This window comes from Anastrepha obliqua, chromosome 3 (assembly GCF_027943255.1).
Source record: "Anastrepha obliqua isolate idAnaObli1 chromosome 3, idAnaObli1_1.0, whole genome shotgun sequence".
NCBI classification, from domain to species: Eukaryota; Metazoa; Arthropoda; class Insecta; order Diptera; family Tephritidae; genus Anastrepha; species Anastrepha obliqua.
Genome location: NC_072894.1, coordinates 11,159,049 through 11,180,098, shown reverse-complemented (window position 1 = coordinate 11,180,098; position 21,050 = coordinate 11,159,049). Strand labels below are relative to the sequence as shown.

General features: G+C 35.8%; 1 protein-coding gene across 1 annotated transcript in view; it reads right to left on the bottom strand.

Annotated features, from left to right (window-relative positions):
- The window catches only part of LOC129240612 (protein vein-like), a 47,408-nt gene extending 31,434 nt beyond the window's left edge, over positions 1-15,974 (bottom strand). Inside the window, exons 1-4 of the mRNA XM_054876522.1 lie at positions 15,926-15,974; positions 9,073-9,241; positions 7,919-8,043; positions 2,632-2,755 (exon numbers count right to left, since the gene is read on the bottom strand). Of these exons, the coding sequence (XP_054732497.1) occupies positions 2,632-2,755; positions 7,919-8,043; positions 9,073-9,241; positions 15,926-15,974 (467 nt within the window). The remainder of the gene's footprint in view (positions 1-2,631; positions 2,756-7,918; positions 8,044-9,072; positions 9,242-15,925) is intronic.
- Between the last annotated feature and the right edge of the window lie 5,076 nt (positions 15,975-21,050).

Here is a 21,050-nt window from a genome sequence, read left to right as displayed (position 1 = left end):
AGATTTTGCAATGAACTAGAAGAGAGGGAAACTCTTTCCATGTTCTTGCCCTGCATTAGCTAGAAACCAAATGAAATGCTTAGGAGCTCTACAATATGAGAGCTTAGAATGTCTCTCAGCGTTTCAGCTCCAGAGCTTACTTAGATTCGCAAAAGACACAGGCGTATTACAAGGAAACGTAAGAGTCAATCTCCATCTGGTAGCACTAAGGACCAATAGGTCTATGTGATGGCTTTCAGCTAGTCAAGTCAACCTAACCTCACCTAGTTTTATTTAATCATAAAAATATTGAGAAAAAGAAATTTTAATTTTCATTCGCAATGGTCACCATTTGCTTTTTCCGCCAGCCTTCAACCGATTAGGCTATTCAGCTATTTCAGCTCGCCGGTTTCCATGGGTATTGACGTCGTTGCTTGCACCGAAGATTATTTGAGACTCTCCGAATTTCTATGAGGCCTTCGACAGGCCATATTCTTCAATTCTGACCACAAACTGTAGTTCAATGGATGCAGACGGTCAATCTTCTGCGGCTATGAACTCAGGAATGTTGTTTTTTAGTCACTTCTGGGCGATTTTTGCCTTATGGGTTGACGCGGAATCGTGCTGGAAGATCCAACGTTCTCGATTGAAGAGACTGCTTCAGCACGCATTCTAACTTCTTCACCTTCTCCTCCTGGTACACGTTTGACCCGGTCTTAGCCTCTTTTGTGCAGAAATGAAGAGACGTAACGCCTTTACAAGACTCTACCCCCTTAAACCATGACGGAGGCTGAGTGGTGGTCACGTGGAACCCTTGGAACAACATTTTTTGCGTCTTTAGAAGTTTTAGCATAGATTTTATTGTTTTGCTTATTAAAATACTTCTGCAACACAGAAAATTTTCTCATCTGTGGAAAGAATATTTTCATGGCCGTTGATCGCGTGCCACCGAAGACGCTGCGTGTATCTGTCGAGTCTAATTTTCTTCAAGCGCGTTCTCAAAAGATGACCAGTGGAGCGACGGAAGGCTTTCATGTGGAGATCATCTGGTGGGTTCTGTGGGTGTCACTTCGAAAGATTCTGCGTAAGGTTTTTGGACCTTTGCACGTTGGCAATGGCGAATATCGCAGACGATGGAACGATGAGCTGTATGAGCTTTACGGCGACATAGATGCAAACTAGGCCGGTCGATTTGTGGGGAGGCAAAAAAATCGCCCATTGCTCTGTGAAAATCATATTCTAGGGATCAAAGTAAGAAACTTTGCCGAAGGAACCATACCTCTAAAACGAATTCTGATGTCCCCCAATTTGGGTCGAACTTTTTGGTTTCTTTTCTCATGTAAAGGCCAAAAATGGTGATATTTTGAAATGATTGTATGGAGAACCCCCAGAGGAGTTCCAGGGGGTGTGCTACTGGCATGGGTGGATCGGCCGTCTAAAGTTAGTGGGGGTCAGTCATACATTTGGACTCGATTGGAGCACTCTAAGTGGGTCAAAGTAGGATTTTTCGTTCGACCCAAATTGGGGGACATCAGAATTCGTTTTAGAGGTATGGTTCCTTCGGCAAAGTTTCTTACTTTGATCCCTAGAATATGATTTTCACAGAGCAATGAGCGATTTTTAAATCGACCCGCCCTAATGCAAACGCTCCGGCTTTGAAAGTATTCGATGCGGTACCAGCTGGTGGTAGCAGATTTTTTGTACATAATGAATATTTAAAAACTTGTACTGATTAAATTCAATAAAAAATTCTTAAAAAAGGGACTAAGTATTGATTCAATTTCGGGCCGCCAATTGCCGGAATAACAGTTCTTATATTGTATTATGTTATCTATCAATTAACCAACTTATATTTGACATAAGCAACGTCTCTTTAATTAAAAAAAAAAAAAAAAAAATAAATTAAAAATCAATTAGTATAGAATTCGAGTCTAGAATTTAACTCCTCTTCCCGAGAGAATCTGGCACAACACATCTGCCATCGTCTGCCTAGTGAAGCCACATTGCCTGTGCCGACACTGTTTATCCCCTTGTTTGTTTGTGTTTCTCACGTTTTGCTTTCATGGAAATTCACCTTTGCACGAAAACGAAAATAGAAAATAAGTAAAGTCCATAAAAAAATTTCCAACATTGTTGAAGCTTTTCTATTTCCAATATTTTTAAAATTTTTTTGTATGTACAAATTCGACACATGCAGACTCACGCCCGCATGTTTGTACATGTGCACTTCTGTATGATCAGTGGTTTTTGGGATTTACACTGTGTTCCACAACTGTATCATGTTTTATTACGTTTTTTATTTGCATTTGCAGTATACGAAACTCAATTTTACGAGGAAATGCACCTTTTTATTTTGTTGATTTGCCAGATTGGCGCAAATAGTCTTTTAAATAGTAAGTGAAATTTTTAGGTTTTAGTGCAGCATTTTTTGTTGTTGTAAATACAAGCTTTTGAAATTAATAAGCATATTGAAATAGACGCACAGCCTATTGCTAAATTTATCAACAGTTATAATTCAAGTTAAATTTTGAATTTGTGTGCAACTCGTTCGAGGCTGTATGAACTTTTAGATTTCCATATTTGAATAGGCGTTAGATTTTAAATTTAGTTATTTTTTATATTGCTTATATTTAGCTATTTTTTCATACTTACATGCAAGAATATGAGCCGATTTCCGAAAAGAAATTACATGTCCCACCATTTAGACAAAATTCAGCAGCATCATCGGGGCAAATGTTACCAGTTCCGCCCATTAAACTTGTGGGATAACGTGGCTCTGAAACGTGTGAAAATGGTTTGAGTTACTTTTTCAGAAGAGAGTTGAAAAAGAGGGGAATAAACTAAAATTAGTAAAAAACTAAAAAATTCTAAAAAATTAAAAATTTCTAGAAAATTAAAAATTTCTAAAAAATTAAAAATTTGTAAAAAATTAAAATTTCTATTTAAAAAATTAAAATTTCTAAAAAATTTAAATTTCTATTTAAAAAATTAAAATTTCTAAAAAATTAAAATTTCTATTTAAAAAATTAAAATTCGTAAAACATTTGTAAAGTTGAGATATTAAAAGCGAAATATTTAGTTTTTATCTGCTCGTATGGAGTTTTTTCAACAGAATTAGTACTAGAATTATCTGCCTGACTTCGGGACTTCTGTAGCGTCTACCAGGCCATAAAGGTCTAAGCCAATAAGGAGGTAACTGTGTGCCTTAACACACCGTAACAAAATTACGATAAATATCTTCTTGGATAGCCAGGCGGCCAACAAATCAATGGAGTTATACTGGGTTGCCCATATTCGACGGACCCATGTGTTTTTTTTTTTAAATCAAAGAAAAACACAATTTTTTTGATGTTGATGATAATAATCATTTTATTTGCTTCAAGTAGAATTGTTGACATCACTTTTTGAATATGATATCTCTCAAATGGCCGCCTTGAGCCTGTACGGCGTATTTTGCCCGTTTTGCAGCATTTTCCATAGTTTTAGCTAACATTTCGGCTGGAATAGCGGCTATTTCCTCACGGATGTTGTTCTTGAGCTCTTCTATGGTCTTTGGCTTATTAATGTAAACCTTTGATTTTAAATATCCCCACAAGAAGAAGTCAGGTGGCGGTGGCCAGTCAAAATCGCCATTTTTCGACATCAAACGACGAGGAAACAATTTCTTCAAAAAATCGACTGCGGTGCGAGCTGTGTGTGGTGGAGCGCCGTGTTCTTGAAACCAGAACTGCCTCATACGCTTTTGACGAATAATTGGCAACACAATTTTTTTCTTTTCTTCTTCTTCTTCTTCTTCTTCTTCTTTTGTTGAATGTAAATTTCAAGAATTTGGGAGCGCTCGCGTGGCGTGTACTGTTCCATGCTAAAAATCTGCTTGGACTGACGCGGTATGTCATTAAGCGCTCTGACGTCTCTGTCAAAAGATACGGGGTTGCCAGATGGGTCCGTCGAATATGGGCAACCCTGTACTAGGTCAAATATTGTTCAGGAATGCCCGGCAGCTCTAACTGATATTAGCACCGTCTTCAAGGTCAGCTTTATATGTGTTCCGGGACATAGAGATATTGAAGGAAATAGCAAGGCCAAAGGGTACTAATGTTCCATTGCTTGAAAACAGAGGCAATATTGGAATTCTTATAAAGGAGAAAAATAATATTCTCCAAAAGCCCAATAGGGGATGGAGTGAAGAAAATACTTGTGTTTCAACCAGTCTAATTTTGCAGCAAATATATAAGAAAATGTAAGGATAATTGCACAACCTCTCAAGGGAGGTCGTGACTTGAGCTCGTATAGAAGTCAGCTTTGGAGAGATCTTATACAAGGTGGCAGAAACTAAATCACCGTTTATGAATTTTAGTTGTTGCATAACTTTACTATGAAATACAAAAAATAATAATTTTGAGTGATGAAAATCTTTATTTCAATGGAGCAGTGGAGGAATTGCTTGTCTGTTTGTATACTGTGGCTGTCTAGTTCTCAAGCGTGAAATATGATTGACGTAGGACATTAGGGTGATTAATTTTGCGTCACCTTGTATCTACTTAAAGTGGCGAATATCTCGATTTTCACAAAAGATTTTCTATAAGAATCCCAGGGGAAAAAAATTTTTTTTGGTGTTTTTGTTTTATTGACTCTATTATTTATTGTTATCGTTAAGAAAGGTATGAATGGGAAGATGCCATGGATCTATATTCAGAATTCATTATAATTCATACAGCATAATATTTATAAGTTAAGGGACGCCTTCATAATTGGGTTCCTACCCACGATCTCTCACCGAAACCTGAAAATTTGTCTATTTGATCACTGCAGCGTGCATCAGACTTTGGGCGACCCTATTACGGTATATGCCTGCTCTTAAAACTAAGCTGCTATTAAATCTTTACAATCAAATATCACCATCTCGAAGGTATATGACTATGAAACGTAGTAGATCCTTCGGGATGGCGATACGGACGAACTGAGAAACTAACAAAGAAATCAATAGAATTATTTGTGGTAAACTGAAGAGATTAGCTTATTTTAATGTAAATTTTCGACACTTAACGTATATAAAGGGTATGCTTCAGTACAGGGTGTTTTTTTTGGCTGCATGGTAACTAATGATATCGATAACTATGATTTGGCAGCTGAGAATGACAAAGTGTGACAGCTGTTTCTAACCAGCAAAGTTTGACAAGTCATGACGCATCGTTTAACGCCAGAATAACACTTCCAAATCGGGGAAATATTATTTTGAAAAAAAAAAAAAAAATCTGTTTGCGCACTTCATAGAGCGAATTGTTGAAGAAGACGCCAAAAAGCCGATTCGTTGTCATTCTCATTTTGTTGGTCTTTTTCCTTTGACTACGTGAACAATATTACGAAAGGATTTTGGCTTACGTGCCTATAAAATATAGCGCGAGCAGGAGTTGAAGCCAAATGAGCATGGTTTGCGTCGCATATTTGCTGATTGGGCTCACTTAGATTTCCTATTCAAATTTATTGGAAAAAGTAGTAAAAAATTATACTTATCGAATGGACCATGTAACTCGTAACCCCGGCAGACATGTAACCGGCACATAATAAGGGGTGGTTAAGTTTCAAGGGCCGGTGTTAATTTTGAATAAAATACAATTTTTTTAGGAAATTATTGTAATATTTCTTTATTATGATAATATTGGTATAGCTCAACTACATATTGAACAAAATATCGGCGAAATGGCCGCCGTGGGATCGGCGGCACACCTCCAAAGACCACCAAATGCAAATAGTTCCTTATCTAAAGGGTGGTTAAGTTTTAAAGGCCGGTGTTGATCTTGAATAAAATAGAATTTTTTTTAGCAAATTATTGTAATATTTCCTTATTATGATAATATTGGTATGACTCAATTACGTATGAAGCAAAATATTGGCCAAATGGCCGCTGCGGCCTTGGCGGCACACCTCCATCCGATGGTCCAAATTTTCGATGACGCGAGGCATAATTGAGGTTCTATGCCGTTAATGTGCCGAATTATCTCATCCTTTAGCTCTTGAATTGTTGCTGGCTTATCGATGTACACCTTTTTTTCAAATAACCTCAAAGAAAGAAGTTCAACGGTGTCGTTGACATTTAGGTGTGGTTTACATTCAACATCGGCCCTTGAAATTTAACCATCCTTATTTAAAAAATAAATGTCATAAAACGATCTACCAAATTACAATAAAACAAAAAAATACGTTCCAACAATATTTCTGTTCTATTCTGTTCTCATTTTAAGTTCTCAAGCTCCTAAAAAACACCCGATACATACCACTGTACAAACACTAATCGCAGAAGCAATAAAGCTAGTGTAAAATTGGAAATGCTGCGATAAATTAAAAACTAATTGGAGCGTTAACATTTGTATGAAAATTGCTCGTATAGAAACAAAGTAGAGTACAGCGAAATCTCGGTGTAACGAACGTTGTGAACTTTTCTATACAAACATTGTTCAGAGATATAACGAAGGCATTTCAACCATGATGCACTTTGATGGTTAAAGTCTCATTAGCAAAAAAGTTATTTAAGGGGGGAGCTTGCTTTAGAGGCTTCAAAAAATCGATTTTTTCGTGAATTTTTTTGGGAAAGAAAGAAATTTTCGATTGTAACGAAACTTTCAGGTCTTATTTTTATATATTTCAACAGTCTTATCAAATTTTTTCATTAAAATATATGTCATATTATGCCTGGTACAAGCATTTTGCCGAGACGCCTCGAGTGTACATGTGTCGAGCGGCGGGAAAGATGCAGGTCAAAATTTTCATCAGAAACCAAAAACCCAAAAAAAAAAAAATATTTTAGTATAGTATAGCTTCTAGTTAAACCAAGAAAATTAAAGTGAGAAATTCAACAATTTTCGCTAATTAAAAAAAAAAAAATTATTTTTTTGGAAAAAAAATTCACTTTAGATTGTTTAAAAAGTGGGTTTATCATAACTTTCTTAAGGTTTTTTAGGTTCAACTAGAAGAGAATTTAATTCCAAATACAATCAATGTTATCTCGTTTCAATAAGACGTTTAACTTTTTCGCTGTCTTTCTCGCCAATTAGGAAAAATCGTAAAAGTAAAAAACCGAGAAATCGCACTTCGACCGATCCGGCCGCTCGTATACCTGCTCGACGCTTGCTCACAATTTCTTCTGTAACTCCGAAAATATTTTGAATTTGCTTCTGAAATTTTGAGGACACATGCTTGGATAGTTTGGGAAGACATTTATGCAAAAAAAAAAAAAAAAATCGATTGTGTGAAGCTTCTAAAGCAGGTTTCCCCCTTAAGGAAGTGTCGACTCAAAAGCTGCTACATAGCGAATTCTGAATATTTGGCGGTTAGAGTCCGAAGTTAGTGAAGTGTAATGCGTTGAGCAAAATTGTCAGTTTTGGTTGTCAAACTGAGTTATGCGGTAAAGCGCAAGTCGATTGGCCCACCTGATAAAACAGCAGTCGAAAATTTATTGGAGGCAAAGTAGTCCACGCCGTATTATGTTTTTGTGGATTTGACAGCTAACAAAAAATTGATTGTTTGTTTTAACCGAAATGAGCGTAAGCAAATCAAAATAACTCTGAATGATGTTTTTACTACTACAAAATCAAAACAGCATGTTTTTATTGCTTGTTCTTCAAACAAAAAAAAAATTTTTTTTTCAAAAATTTTGCATTTTTCGTTATACAGGTATTCTGCCATCCTATAAATATAACGAAACTAAGGATATAGTAAAACATTTTTTCAACCCCTGCAACTTTCTTATATCGCCGTTTCACTGTACTCATTAAATCGAAAAAATAAGCAATAAGTTGTAATAACGGTACAACACACATAAAAACACAAAAGCGAAAATACACCTTCGTGTTTATATTTCACGACCACATCTACGCATATACATATGTAAGTGTGTGTGTGTATGTAAGTATGCAGCGTATTTCTAGCTACGACCACTCACCTGGATCTGCCTTGATTAAAATGGTGCGTCGATCTGGCTCCTGGTTGATTTTATTTTTAGCGCGGCACTCATAACGCCCCGTATCGGAAATATTAAACGAACGAATGATCAGCTCAGAACGCTTTCTATTTATGCAAAAACAAACAAAAAAGTAGGGTTAAGTGTGTGAGAGATGGATAATATAAAAAACAAATAATGTAACGGGTGATCAGATTACAGGTACTTGTTCTAATAGGAATTTTTTTTGACAGATCACGCGTGCCTATTGGCAAACTAAAAACATCATTTTTTTCAGTATTCATTGACATTTCATCGTGGAAAGGCTTACACGTCTCAACAACGCTTATAAATCGTAAAATTGTATCACGAAAATATCAACTTATAGCCTTCTACCGAAGGCGCTATGTGGCAAACCATCCGCGAAATTGTTAATAATTTTACATTATTGGATGATACTCGACCGATTAGACCGTGTATAGCCCCGAAGTGAGGAGAATATGTTATTGCGGCTGTAAATGAGAGTTTCGCCGAAGATCCGGAATAATGGATTTGGCGATTTTATGCAAAGATCTTGGTTTGAAAGCGTAAAAATACAGCTGGGCCAAGATTTGAAGCCGGTCGATCTTCCAATATTGAAAAACTCGCTGTAGCGACTAGCGAAGTGATGAGGCCCATTTTCGCCCTAATGGCTACGTCAGTAAGCAAAACTGCCGTATTCGGGCTGAAGTGCAACACGAAATAAGAACAGCCATTACATCCAACAACAACAAACGTTTGGTGCGACCTATGGGTGGGAGAAATCATCGACCCATATTTCTGCAAAGACGAGGCTGGCGTCAATGTAACAGTGAATGCTAAACGCAATCGCGCTATGATACGACTTTTTGATGCCGGAAAGTTATTCACGAGCTACCGACCGAAGCCCTCCAGTGGTCGCAAATCATTCAAAATTGGTTTTTATGCATGTTCGAATTACGGCGCAGTTGCGGCACAACATTTGAAGGGGATTATCTTGAATGGTTCTACACAAAAATAATAAAAATTGCCCGATTAGTTTGAATTTTCGATGGTTTACCTCTAAACTGATCACCTTTTATTAATGAGTTTGAAAAAGTTAATGTCTGCAAATAAAAAATGTCTTAATTGTAACTCACTTGAAATGCCGGAATTTGTAAAATTTACGATTGCGATTAATCGATTTGCCATCCTTGAACCAGGTAACTTTGGGTGGCGGTCGTCCTTGCACCTTGCAAACAATATGCAACTCTTTACCGATTTCCATCGTCCGATTTGTGGTTATAACACGTATCGATGCGAGCTGTGCTGTAAAGAATTTAGAGCAAATATATTTCGTAATTATTAACGAGTTCAACACTGAAATTCCAGCTTAATAAATAGACACACATACATATGCGTTTATATAATCTATTGAGTGGCAAAAAGTATGTGTTATGCCAGGCAAAAATTTGAAAGAACCATAATGAGAAAAATCTAAGGTCTTATTCGGCTTGAAAACGGAGAAGTTTTGTAAAGATCGAAACAAAAAGTAATCAGATGGTAAAATTGCAGGACTGTATAGTGCATGTGGCAGAACATACCAACCAAGCTCCAATAATGTTTGCCTAGTGGCCAAAGATGCGTGTGGCCGTGCATTGTCATGATGGAATACAATACTTTTTCGATTTGTCAATTCGAGCCGCTTTTCTTCAACTGCATTCTTTGATTTCGTTAGTTGTTCAATATAGGCATCCGAATTGATCGTTCGGTTGGGTGGTAAGAGCTCAAAGTAGACAATTCCTTTGTAATCCCACAAAACTGATAACAAAACCTTCTTTTGTTGAATAACATCTTTTGATGTTGTTTGCGTTAGTTCAGCTGGCGACGATCTTTTCCGCTTGATATTGTTGTAAACAACCCATTTTTCATCGCCAGTTATCAGTCGTTTTAAAAATGGATCATTGAAATCCGCAATTATTTAGTTGCCAACTTAATATTATAAGAGGGGGGTGGTGTAGTATTGTAATTAACGCTTAAAAATATACGAAAGCAGAAGCCAGCAGAAAAATTTATTTCAGTTTACTTTTTCGCCTTTAGGTACTAAAGAGTTTTCGCCGAACAAGCGAACTGATTTTTTTCATTTTATTTTTTAAATGTAGCACTATTTGTGACTTGCTTACATTTTTTTTTTTTCTGAAAATTCAGTATCCAGGAGTGTGCGCGGAATGAACCGTGTATTTATTTGTTCAAGCTGTTTTAAGTGAAAGTAGCAAGATTTTGTTTGTATATACAAGTAAATTGCTATGAAAAGATAAATTTCGTGCGGAATTGTAAACATATTTTTTAAATGTACGAAAAATGCAATAAAATGTAATAACTTAGCAGTGGAAAACTTGGAAATCAACTCAAGCAATAAGAAGAAAAAATAAATGCCTATGCAACGGAAGTACAGCAGGTGTATGATTATGATACAAATATGCGAACTTTACTGACTGGAATTTTTCTACTTTTTCACAGCATACATTTTTTTCTGGCATTTTTTTTAACTGATATTAAGAGGGCCTCTTATCAGTGGCTTCAAAAAAAGGTGTTTTTTCTCAATTTTTTTTCGAGGCGAAAAAAGCGACACACAGGAATAATCTTTTGCATTTATTTGAAGGTATGATTGAATAGTAATAAACAATTTTTTAACATAAATAAAAAACAAAATGGCGGACATATGAGGGATCTCGCACAGCTTCTTGGTGCGCGCTAGTAAAACGACGTGTAAGATTGCGGCCGTAGTTTTCAGCTGAAACACAAAAGAAAAATATTCTCTTATTCAGAAGGCTTTCCCGCATATAATAGACTACTCTTGTATAAGAATATGAAAAAATGGACACAAAATTAATTATTGAAAAAAGTGCTTTTTTTTGAAATTTTGTTTTTCAAAAAAGGTGTTAAATAACATTAAAAAATGAATTTTTTTTTTGTATTTTGTTGGTTAATTAATAGCGCATTTTAATTATCTTTATATAGATTATCGGTTTGAAACCATAACTTTCGTCGTTTTTTTTTAATCTTATACGCAATTTTCAAAAACATGGTTTTGAGTAAACGTGTTTCAAAGTTTTCAAAAGGTAGACAGTATACTCACACGAGGGACGGTACACAGGCCTGTAACTCCGAAAACACTTTGAATTCCGCTATAAAATTTTGCGGGCATACTCTCCTATAATATATCTGTCGATTGCAGTAAAAAAAAAACAATTTTTTAAGATAATGTTAAATACTTTTTCTATGACTGATTTCGTTCGAAAGATAAAAATCATGTGTTTTGAACAATAAACGGGTATTTTTTCACTTATGTACTCGTATGCTTCAAATATAATGCCTACCCTCATACCTGTAATATACCTACTCAATTTATTTGGCAAATAAATTTAATATTGTACAAAATACTTAGTCACGCCCATCAGAAACACCCACAATATATACATACTATATATGTGAATGCCAAGAATTCATGATTTTTCTTTCGCTACACACCCAACACAAACACACTCGTATGTGCACAAGTGTAAGCGACTTTGGCTAGAACGCGTTAGGGTGCGCACGGTCGTATACGTAACCCAATTGATTTCTCATCATTCATAGCAGCAGCCAAAGATAAATATCATCATGTGATGCTAAATCAGCCGACATTGTTACACGTCTTTTGCTTCATTTTTATGCTTGGCACTGGGCGACAAACTTTACGCAGTTATACAATTCGCACTTAGTCATCAATGAATCGAAAGCAAGGAATGTGACACATTAACCAAAATAAATCGGACAAATGATTTTTAGCGAATTTTCGAAAGCAAAAAAATAAACACAAAAATAAAAATAAAAACTAAAAGGAAAACTAAAACTAAGAACTACAAAGCACAATACGTACTTGATAGGAAGGTCGTCTGTACTTTTAAAAAAAGATATGGTTTAAAATAGCTAAAACAAATTTAAAAATGGGCAACAGTTGAAAAAGTCAAACTGTTGAATGTGCAGAAGATATTCCTGTAAAATATATATTATTCTTAATATACGTATGTACACTCATACTAGCGATTCGCAAGCAGGTAAATACATACATTTGCGGCCAACACGTGATTTATTTTTATAAATTACGGGAATTAATACCTACAAAGCAAATCGGCGGGATTGTAAATAATTTGAAAACAAACTACTTGTCATTGCATAAAAACTATGCAAAATTTAATTTCTTGATTTACATAAATGCCAGGTATTTCAGTATATTTCAGCAATAGGTGATTGGTTGAATGAATTTTGTAGTACCTCGTAGGCACTAAGCTGGCATAGGTTAATAAATAATCAGGCGTAGTTATTAGTATAGTGTTTTTTACGTGCAACAACCACCTCAAATATTGCATTCATATCTGGCCTGAAGATGTATAATGGAAGTGAGTGCACTTATATTTAAGGTGAACATTTAATAGTTAGGCGAATGGGTTGGTGCGTGACTACTATTCGGAATTCGGGGAGAACGTAGGTTCGCATCTGAAACACCAAAATGAATAAAACGTTCTTTTTAATAGCGGTCAACCCACGGCAGGCAATTGCAAACCTCCGAGTGTGTTTCTGCCATGAATGACGTTGACGGTGGTGCAAAATTATTCACCCTATCGGAAGATTTGTCAATTTTGCAAATGGCGTTGCATGTCAATCATATTTGACAATTGTAAACTACGCTGCTGTAGCGTCGAAACAGGCGAGTAAGGCGGAATGTGTTAAGGTTAAAATAAAGATTTCCACCACTCAAAATTATTTTAGTGAGTAAAATCTTAACGTTTTGCTTTAGGTACTCAAGGCCTAGCAAACAACATTGAATTGCATGAAGCCATTGATAAGATTGGCAGGCAATAGTAGCTGATGTTGTTGTTGTTATTGTAGCAGCATAAACATTCCCCATACATATATGAGAATACTGCTGAAGTGGCAGTCCTTGGCCGGATATAAATTCGGGTCGTTCCGGTTACATAGAATCGACTGTTGTGGGAACGAGCAACATAAAAAATAAGGCTTTACTTGGCAGTAGCTGATATTGCAGATCGCCAAAGCCAATAAGTAGGAGCTGTAGTCGAAGAGAGTAAAATATTAAGGGGTTAGGGCTAGTCAGAGGCCTGAAAAAATTATGATTTTCAATAATTCGTTTTTGCTAGTCAATTGCTTTATTTTACAAAAATAAAAACATGGCATTAATACATCATGTTTCGACTTGACTTTAGAAAAATTTCAAAAAAAAAAATTAATAATTGTAAAAATTATCGCTGTTTGTGTGGCGCCATTTTCTCCCGAAGTCCCTTGTGGTGATCGTCAGAAGTGCTTGGAGATTCATCTAAATTCACGCGGACAAGAGAAATTAGTTTTATTAATAAATAATTTTGTGACTGATCGAAGTTTTTTTTTAACGATAAGGCGGCCTCAGGAAATATTTTTCAGATTTTCCGAAAAACCGAAAATTAATTGTTAAAAAAATCGAAATTTAAAAAAAAAAACTCGCTCGATCAGTCACAAGTTTTTTATGTTTTTCAAAAGCAGTATGCATTTTATTGAAATCTACCAAGCGGGTTTTAAGTTACAGTGATCACCAGTTAAAAAATATAGTTTTGAGAAAAACGCATTTAAAGTTTTGCTATCGATTTCCGGAGCGCCCGAGCGCCCTTTCTTAATTGTTGAATAACTCGAAAAGTATTTGTCGGATTCACTTCAAATTTTCACACAAGGAATCCAATTTTTTTAAAATTCTGACTACCCATAACCCCTTAAAGACTGGAGTATACTACTGGCCTAGCATAAGTGAGTCTTATAAATGTATTTGAGGAAATTTTGCCTGCTCTCAAAAAATTTAAAATCATTTCTATTTAAAATTTAAATTAAATTTAAAATCATTCTATTTGTGGTCCCCTAATTTCTTAGTCGTTGAAAAGTGCCTATAAATATTTCGAAATGCTTAACTTTTATTTCGTTTATAACAAACAACGAAAACTATTAAGTTTCACTTTTAGTTTAATTTCAGTTATTTTATTGCTTTCAATTCCATGAAAAAAAAAATTGCTAAGGCATTTACTCAAGTTGCTCATACGCCATCGCGCACTCAACAAAATCAAATAGCAAAAGAAACAATGCATGAATCACGCTTTTTATATTTTTAATACAATTTGTTTTTGTGTTTGGTAAAATCCGCATGCTTTTCTCAATAAACAACCTGTGTATGTGCATATGCATATGTATGTGTGTACGTACATATAAATATATATATACTTTTGTGTGTGCTTTAAATCGAAAACATTTAGCAATGCATGTAGGTGTTTGGCGACTCGTCAGTTGGCCGTTCGTTTTTATTTTCTTCTGAATTCAAAATACACCGATTTTCAAATAAAAACTATTTTGTTTTTGCTTTTGCATGTTTTGAAATTCAAGCGTTTCTAGTTTAGATTTTTCGAAGCTTTTTTGGTATGTTGTCACCATCAATGATTATGAGCAATAGGATCTCCTACCAACAAATTCATATTGAATAGATTAGGTATTATATGATTTGGTTTTGTCTGGCGACACAGTAAACAAATATTAAATTTATGATTTCATTATTTTGGCCGGGAACTCTCCTACGAATGTTTGTAGTTATGTATTATTATTAGTGGGTGCTGTGTTGGTCTAAGCGACCATAAATTAAGCATTAAGAAATATGAAAATAAAACAACATTATAGTGTTACTCACGCGGTTTTTTGTGATTTAGATGTATTGGATAGAAAATATTTTCCTTGTTTAATTTTTTTATTGCGCTTATTATTGGAAAGTGTCCAAGTGTATACTTTTTCTAATATAAAAAACAAATCAAAATTTATATATTGGCCTATTAAATTAAGAGGCATCAAAGTGGCGGTAGATGACATTTTTCCAAGAACCTTTTATCACTGCAAACGACGAAGTCAAAGCTAATTGAATGTGACTCTAAAAAGCCAGCTCAGGCTAAAATTAAAAATTGAAATTTGAAAAGGTCGAGCCAAGGAGCACCAGTAGATTTGGGGGCTCCTAAAACACTCAGGCTAAAAAGCCCATTCTACATATTTAAGGCGGGAAGTCCATGTAAAATTTTCAAAAAATCGATATTTTTTCAATATTTCGAAAGTATAGTATCTTAAGAATAAACTGTGAAATTTTCATGCGAAAATTCCCAATATTATAGCTTCTAACTATAGCCCATTGACTATGTAGAGAGCGGTCTGCGCGCTCCTGTGCCTCAAACTTAAAACTCATTTATCTCGAAACTGTATTTTTAAAAACTGCTCGTATTGTAACGCAAAAAATTATCGACTGATTTGTTTGAAGTTTGGTGTGGCCTTTCTGTACATTACTATCGGAAGTATAAACCTAAAAGATATTTCGCGTTGATAAATTACTTTTTGGGGGATAAAAATGTCAATAAAATAGCCCTAAATACTGATTTTTTTTCAAAGGCTCATTTTATAATTAATTTTATATTTGTTTTTTTAATTTTATAGGTTCATCATTTCCGTTAATATGTTATAAAAAAAAGCCAATTTCATTTTTTTGTTTCAGATCGATAGATTAAGAGTAATAAATAGAGCAGTTCGGGACCTCGCGCCGAGAAAAAATTTGTTTGTACTCTCGATAGGTTAAATAAAGTTGTGTTGAAGCTTCAAAATAATATAAATATTTTATCACCTTTAAAAATATGTTTATAAAATTACCGATTTGGAGGCTTCTACATGGACTTTCTTCCTTAAAGCACTGGAAAGAGGTAGTCAAGGAGGGAAGAAGAAAAATATCAGAGAAAGATATAGGAAAGAATAGCGACAGAGATAGAGATAGTTAGTCCTATGAGAATTTTCCAGATTCTTTGGCAAATCTGTAAATATCCTCCAGTTTTAGAGAACGAATATTACTTGGTCTCATGACATCTGAACCCAAAGCTCGTAGCCGTGCTCTAGCAAAAGCAGGACACTCACAGAGAAAGTGCTCATTGCTACCCGCCTCCTCCATGCGTGATAGGCTCATTGTCCTCAATGATTTCAATGGTGGTCATATACTGACCCCATGGGTTGTGTTCTGTAATGATACCGACCATCAACCGAACGTCTTTCCATCTTCCAAGTTTTAGTAGAAAGTTTGACAGTTTTCTGTTCGGACTTGTCACAAAACAATTTGCAGTTCTGCAGCGTTCTAAACCAGACCCAGTTCAGGCTTCTTGAATTCAAATTTGCATTTAAGTGCCTCAGAAAAATAAAAAAAAACATATAAAGATAAGAAGCTGCAATCCCTTTCATTCCGCTATTTAAACTTGTTTAGCCAGGTTTTGCTTTAATAAAAACCATTTGCCGTTTGGCGTCGACCTAAAATTTAGGTTTCTTCATTTGTGGAACAACATCAAGACGTACGCCACAAATAGCAAGAGGCGCGTTCGGGAAACACCTAACAGAAGGCCGCGAACCCTTTTGTTTATTTATTTATTTGCTTTAATTACGAACTAAATTGAAACCTGAGCGATTTTAGTCACCGGATTAGGGCGCACTGCAGCCTCTTGCCTTTGCACGCACTTTTACGCAAAGTTTAGTGGAAGTTACGAATGAATTCTTAGCACTTTGAAAACTGAAAAACATAGAATTAACATTTTATGCTTTGTAATTCCACACACAAATCCAACTTGAAAAAAAAAATTAATTATTAAATCAGCAAGCTGATGTGCCTAATAAGGTGGACATATGAAATTTGTTATTTTTTTTTTTGTAATGGCATAGCAAAGTTATTAGATATCTCAAAATTCCTCAGCTTGATACGGTTTCGAGGTACCCCCAGACTAAGCAAATTTGCAGAAACAAACAAAATTTTCCAAAAATTTTAAGTTTTATGTTGGCAACTTGTTTTTAAATGTAAATAATAATAATTCTAATCATTAGTAATAATTCAGTTGATCAATACTAAATGCTGGCCAATAATGCAAACCCGCCACTGCAAGTCATTTAATGCCACCAAATACATGAAATTACGTTCTAACTTTCCTTAGTAAGACAGGAAAGCGCTTTGAAATCGATACATATAAACATTAACACCAACGAAAAGTGTAGACGCGAGTACTAATATATGAAGGCGCGCATGCATACAAATAATTTGGTTCCAGCAAGACGGCGCTACTTGTCATACAGCCCGTGAAACAATGGATTTACTGCGTCGTTGTTTCGAGGAGTAATTTATTACACGTCTTGGGCCAGTGGATTGGCCTCCAAGATCATGTGATATCACAGCTTTGCACTTTCATTGTGTGGGGGTATGTAAAGTCTAAATGTTTTGTGGATAAACCAGCTTCGATTGAGGCATTGGCAGCCAACAATACTGAAGTTATTCACGAGCTTCGATTGAGACATTGGGAGCCAACATTACTGAAGTTATTCACGAGATGCTGACCGAAGTTCTCCAGCGAGTCAGTCAAAATTGGTGTTTTTGGTGTTCGCGGCTGGGCAAATTACGGCGCAGTTGTGGTTAATAATTGAAAGGGATTATCTTTAAACAATAATGGTCATGACTAGTTCTACCAAAAAATAATAAAAATTGCCCAATCAAATTGAATTTTTGTTGTTTTATTTTATTAATTAAAAATCTGATACCTCTTATTGATCAGCGTTTATAATAAGAAAGGAACTGAAAACATTGTAGAAGAAGAAGTAGGTAATTTTGAGATTTATTCGTGTTCAAAATTTTGGTATGGAGTTCTTCAATATCAAATATCTTTAATTAAAAATAATACTTTCCAAAACTTTTTTTTTTAACGAAATAAAAGGACTTTAAAAGACGAAAAGTCTAGTTGCCATTTTAAAATAAAACGTCCAGATTTTGGTCTGCCAGATTTTTCTCCCCCTTTTTTTTCTATATTCGCCAGACATTTTGAGATTTTTTTTCGTGAAATTTTTTTCATCAACCTTTGAATTGACTTGTCCGAATGATTATGTCCACCAAAACATTCACTAATCTTGCGAAATGTTCTTCTTGATGATGAAAATGTTCATAATAAGTTGCAGTAATTTCAATGCATGGACATATCGTTTAAAATTTTACGCTTGTCCACTTGACAAATGTCAAATATGACATAAAAGAAGGTATCGTTTAAGAGTTTTTCACTACTAACATCTAGGCAACAGATTATTTGCGTTTATTTTTGAATAACTATAACTCTTTTTAATCTAAATTTATTCAGTAGAAAGACACGCCCTCAGATGATATGTCCCACTCACTGGGTTATTTGGACGATGTTAATTGGGACTATATATACATTCGGTGGTGCTGACGTACATATCAACTTACTGAATCCACAGTGCACTTACTTCACTTACTCGAACGGCAAATACTAACAACTGCCAAGAGACTGTTTCTTATTTACATACATCGAACGTGAATTGTATTTTTGACGATGTTTTTAATTTCTTATAGGAAACAATAAAAATCACGGTAGTGAAAGGTGGAATCCCTCTATGCAATTTTTAGCTCATAGTTACTGAGCTTAGTCTCACCTATTAATGAAGAAAATAAGAAATAAATCTAAGATGAAATTTTCAAAAAATTTTGTACAAAATAATAAAATTTTATTTAGAAGGCATCTTTTAGTTAAAAAAAAATAATAATAAAAACTTATAAAAACGTTCAAAATGCAGCTAATGGACTTGAAACAACTGAATACCAAAATTTTCAACTCCAAATAAACCGCAGAACTATTAACTTTTTTTCATGATTTATTCAGTTTACTTCTTATTATAATTCTACAAGCCTACAGTAAATCAATTTTCCGAAAAAATCAAGACTATGTCCAAAACACTTGGATCCCTTGGACATCACAAACATGGAATCGCTCCTATTCCTCTGTTTATTCTATCTAAGTAGTAGGTTTTGAAGATCGTCTAGCTCACGAACTAAGGAGGAACACAGGACGCCAGGAGAAAAATTCTTTCCACAGTGATAAACTCTTTAATGCTGTAAGCCTCTCCAAACAGGGCCAGAGCAAAAAAGTTGTATTTTAAAGAAGCACTGCAGGTCAGTAAAATAAGTGCGTTGAGGATCGCATGTGCCTTTGGGACGGTGTCGGACTAGGCACTATGCGTCATAGCTTCCAAAATGCTTATAAATATCCGGGTAAATGTTGCTCGCAAGGTACCAAGTCGACAGAGGAACTGAAAGAAGCAGAATGTTCTGCATCGATAGGTAGGTAGGTAGGGTGGCTGTCGCAATGACACACTTAGACCTTTCGAGGGTTTATTGTGATACTACTTACGCTATGGATTCCTTTTCAAATCATCCGGTAGCTTTAATAAACAAGCAAAGCTTCGTTAGTTTTAGATGCGCTATGCCCGCTACATCGGTTAAAAATGCTGTATCAAGAGTGCGCAGTAGGCCGGGTCGATTTGTGGGGAGGCAAACAAATCGCCTATTGCTCTGTGAAAATCATATTCTAGGGATCAAAATAAGAAACTTTGCCGAAGGAACCATACCTCTAAAACGAATTCTGATGTCCCCCAATTTGGGTCGAACTTTTTAGTTTCTTTTCTCATGTAAAGGCCAAAAATGGTGATATTTTGAAATGATTGTATGGGGAACCCCCCATAGGAGTTCCAGGGGGTATGCCACTGCCATGGGTGGATCGGCGGTCCAAAGTTAGTGGGGGTCGGTCATACATTTGGACTCGATTGGAGCACTCTAAATGGGTCAAAGTGGGATTTTTCGTTCGACCCCAATTGGGGGACATCAGAATTCGTTTTAGAGGTATGGTTCCTTCGGCAAAGTTTCTTATTTTGATCCCAAGAATACGATTTTCACAGAGCAATGAGCGATTTTTAAATTGACCCGCCCTAGTGCGCAGCCTTCTCATAGCTAAGCTTTCACACTCACATAAAAGGTGTCTGACTGTTTCCTCTTCTGCTGTATTAAGACAGCTTCTACAGAAATCGAAGTACGGGAGTCCTAACCTTCTAGCGTGGCTACTTATTAAGAAATTACCAGTTAATACCCCTACCATTTTTCTTATAGCTTCTCTGTCAAATCTTAATAAGCTTTTTGATCGACCGCTGTTCCATTTCGGCCATGCCTGTGTGCTTATTTCGCATGTTGTGAGGTTTTGCCAGCTTGTATTCACCTTGCTGATGGTTTCCCTATTTACAAGTGTTGTACCGGTTCCAGCAAGTTCATCTGCCTTCCAGTTCCCTGCTTTATACCTCGATAGCTGAATGGCAATCAAAATGGGACCAGCCACCAAGAAGCCGGTGAACGATTTGGTTGATCTCATGGACTAACGAGTTGATTTTTCGAAAACACGGAGACGTTGATTTTTTCCTGGTGCAGCTTTTAAGCGGACACGGATGCTTCCAAAAATATTTGCATCGTCTAAACTTGGGTGGTAGTTCTTATTACAAAGAATGCGTGGACGAAGAGGAGACTGCTGAAGAAGCGGCCTTTTATTGTAGCGGGAACGCTAAGGAACGCGACGATCTAGCAACCAAAACTGCTGTGATGCTAAAGCCCAATTTTCAAGTCACACAAATGCTTCAGTTGGATGAAAAGTGGAGGGCGGTGCAAGCTTTGCCAACACGAATTATCGTGGAGCTTAGTAATTGATTGGAGGTGAAGGAATGATGCTAGACGAATGCAGCAGCGGGAATAACTGCCGTATTGATAAAATACAGTAAGACGAACAGCAGACTAATGCAAGTGACGATTGAGCTCATTGCTCACGACGACCTCCAGACGTAATTACCAAAAATGGTATGACTGTAGGATGAATTGCCGGGCTTGGGGTGTTTTCAGGGACATCAAAGACCGACACTGACTAAAGTTTTCGATTGATTTTATATCTCACAAAAAGAAAAAACAGGTCCCGAGTTGGCACACTAGGTTTTATTAGCGTGAATTATCATAGCATTTAGAAGTTCTTTACTTGTCTTAATATTATGGTACAAATAAATTTTAATAGTTTTTCCCAAACATAACTTCGGTATCTTCTCAAATACTTTTTCAAATTTGCAGAAGGCACATGTGGATGTAAGAACGTAAGTGGAGTACCTTGGCTGCCATCACTTAAGCAGGATGCGCTCTCTT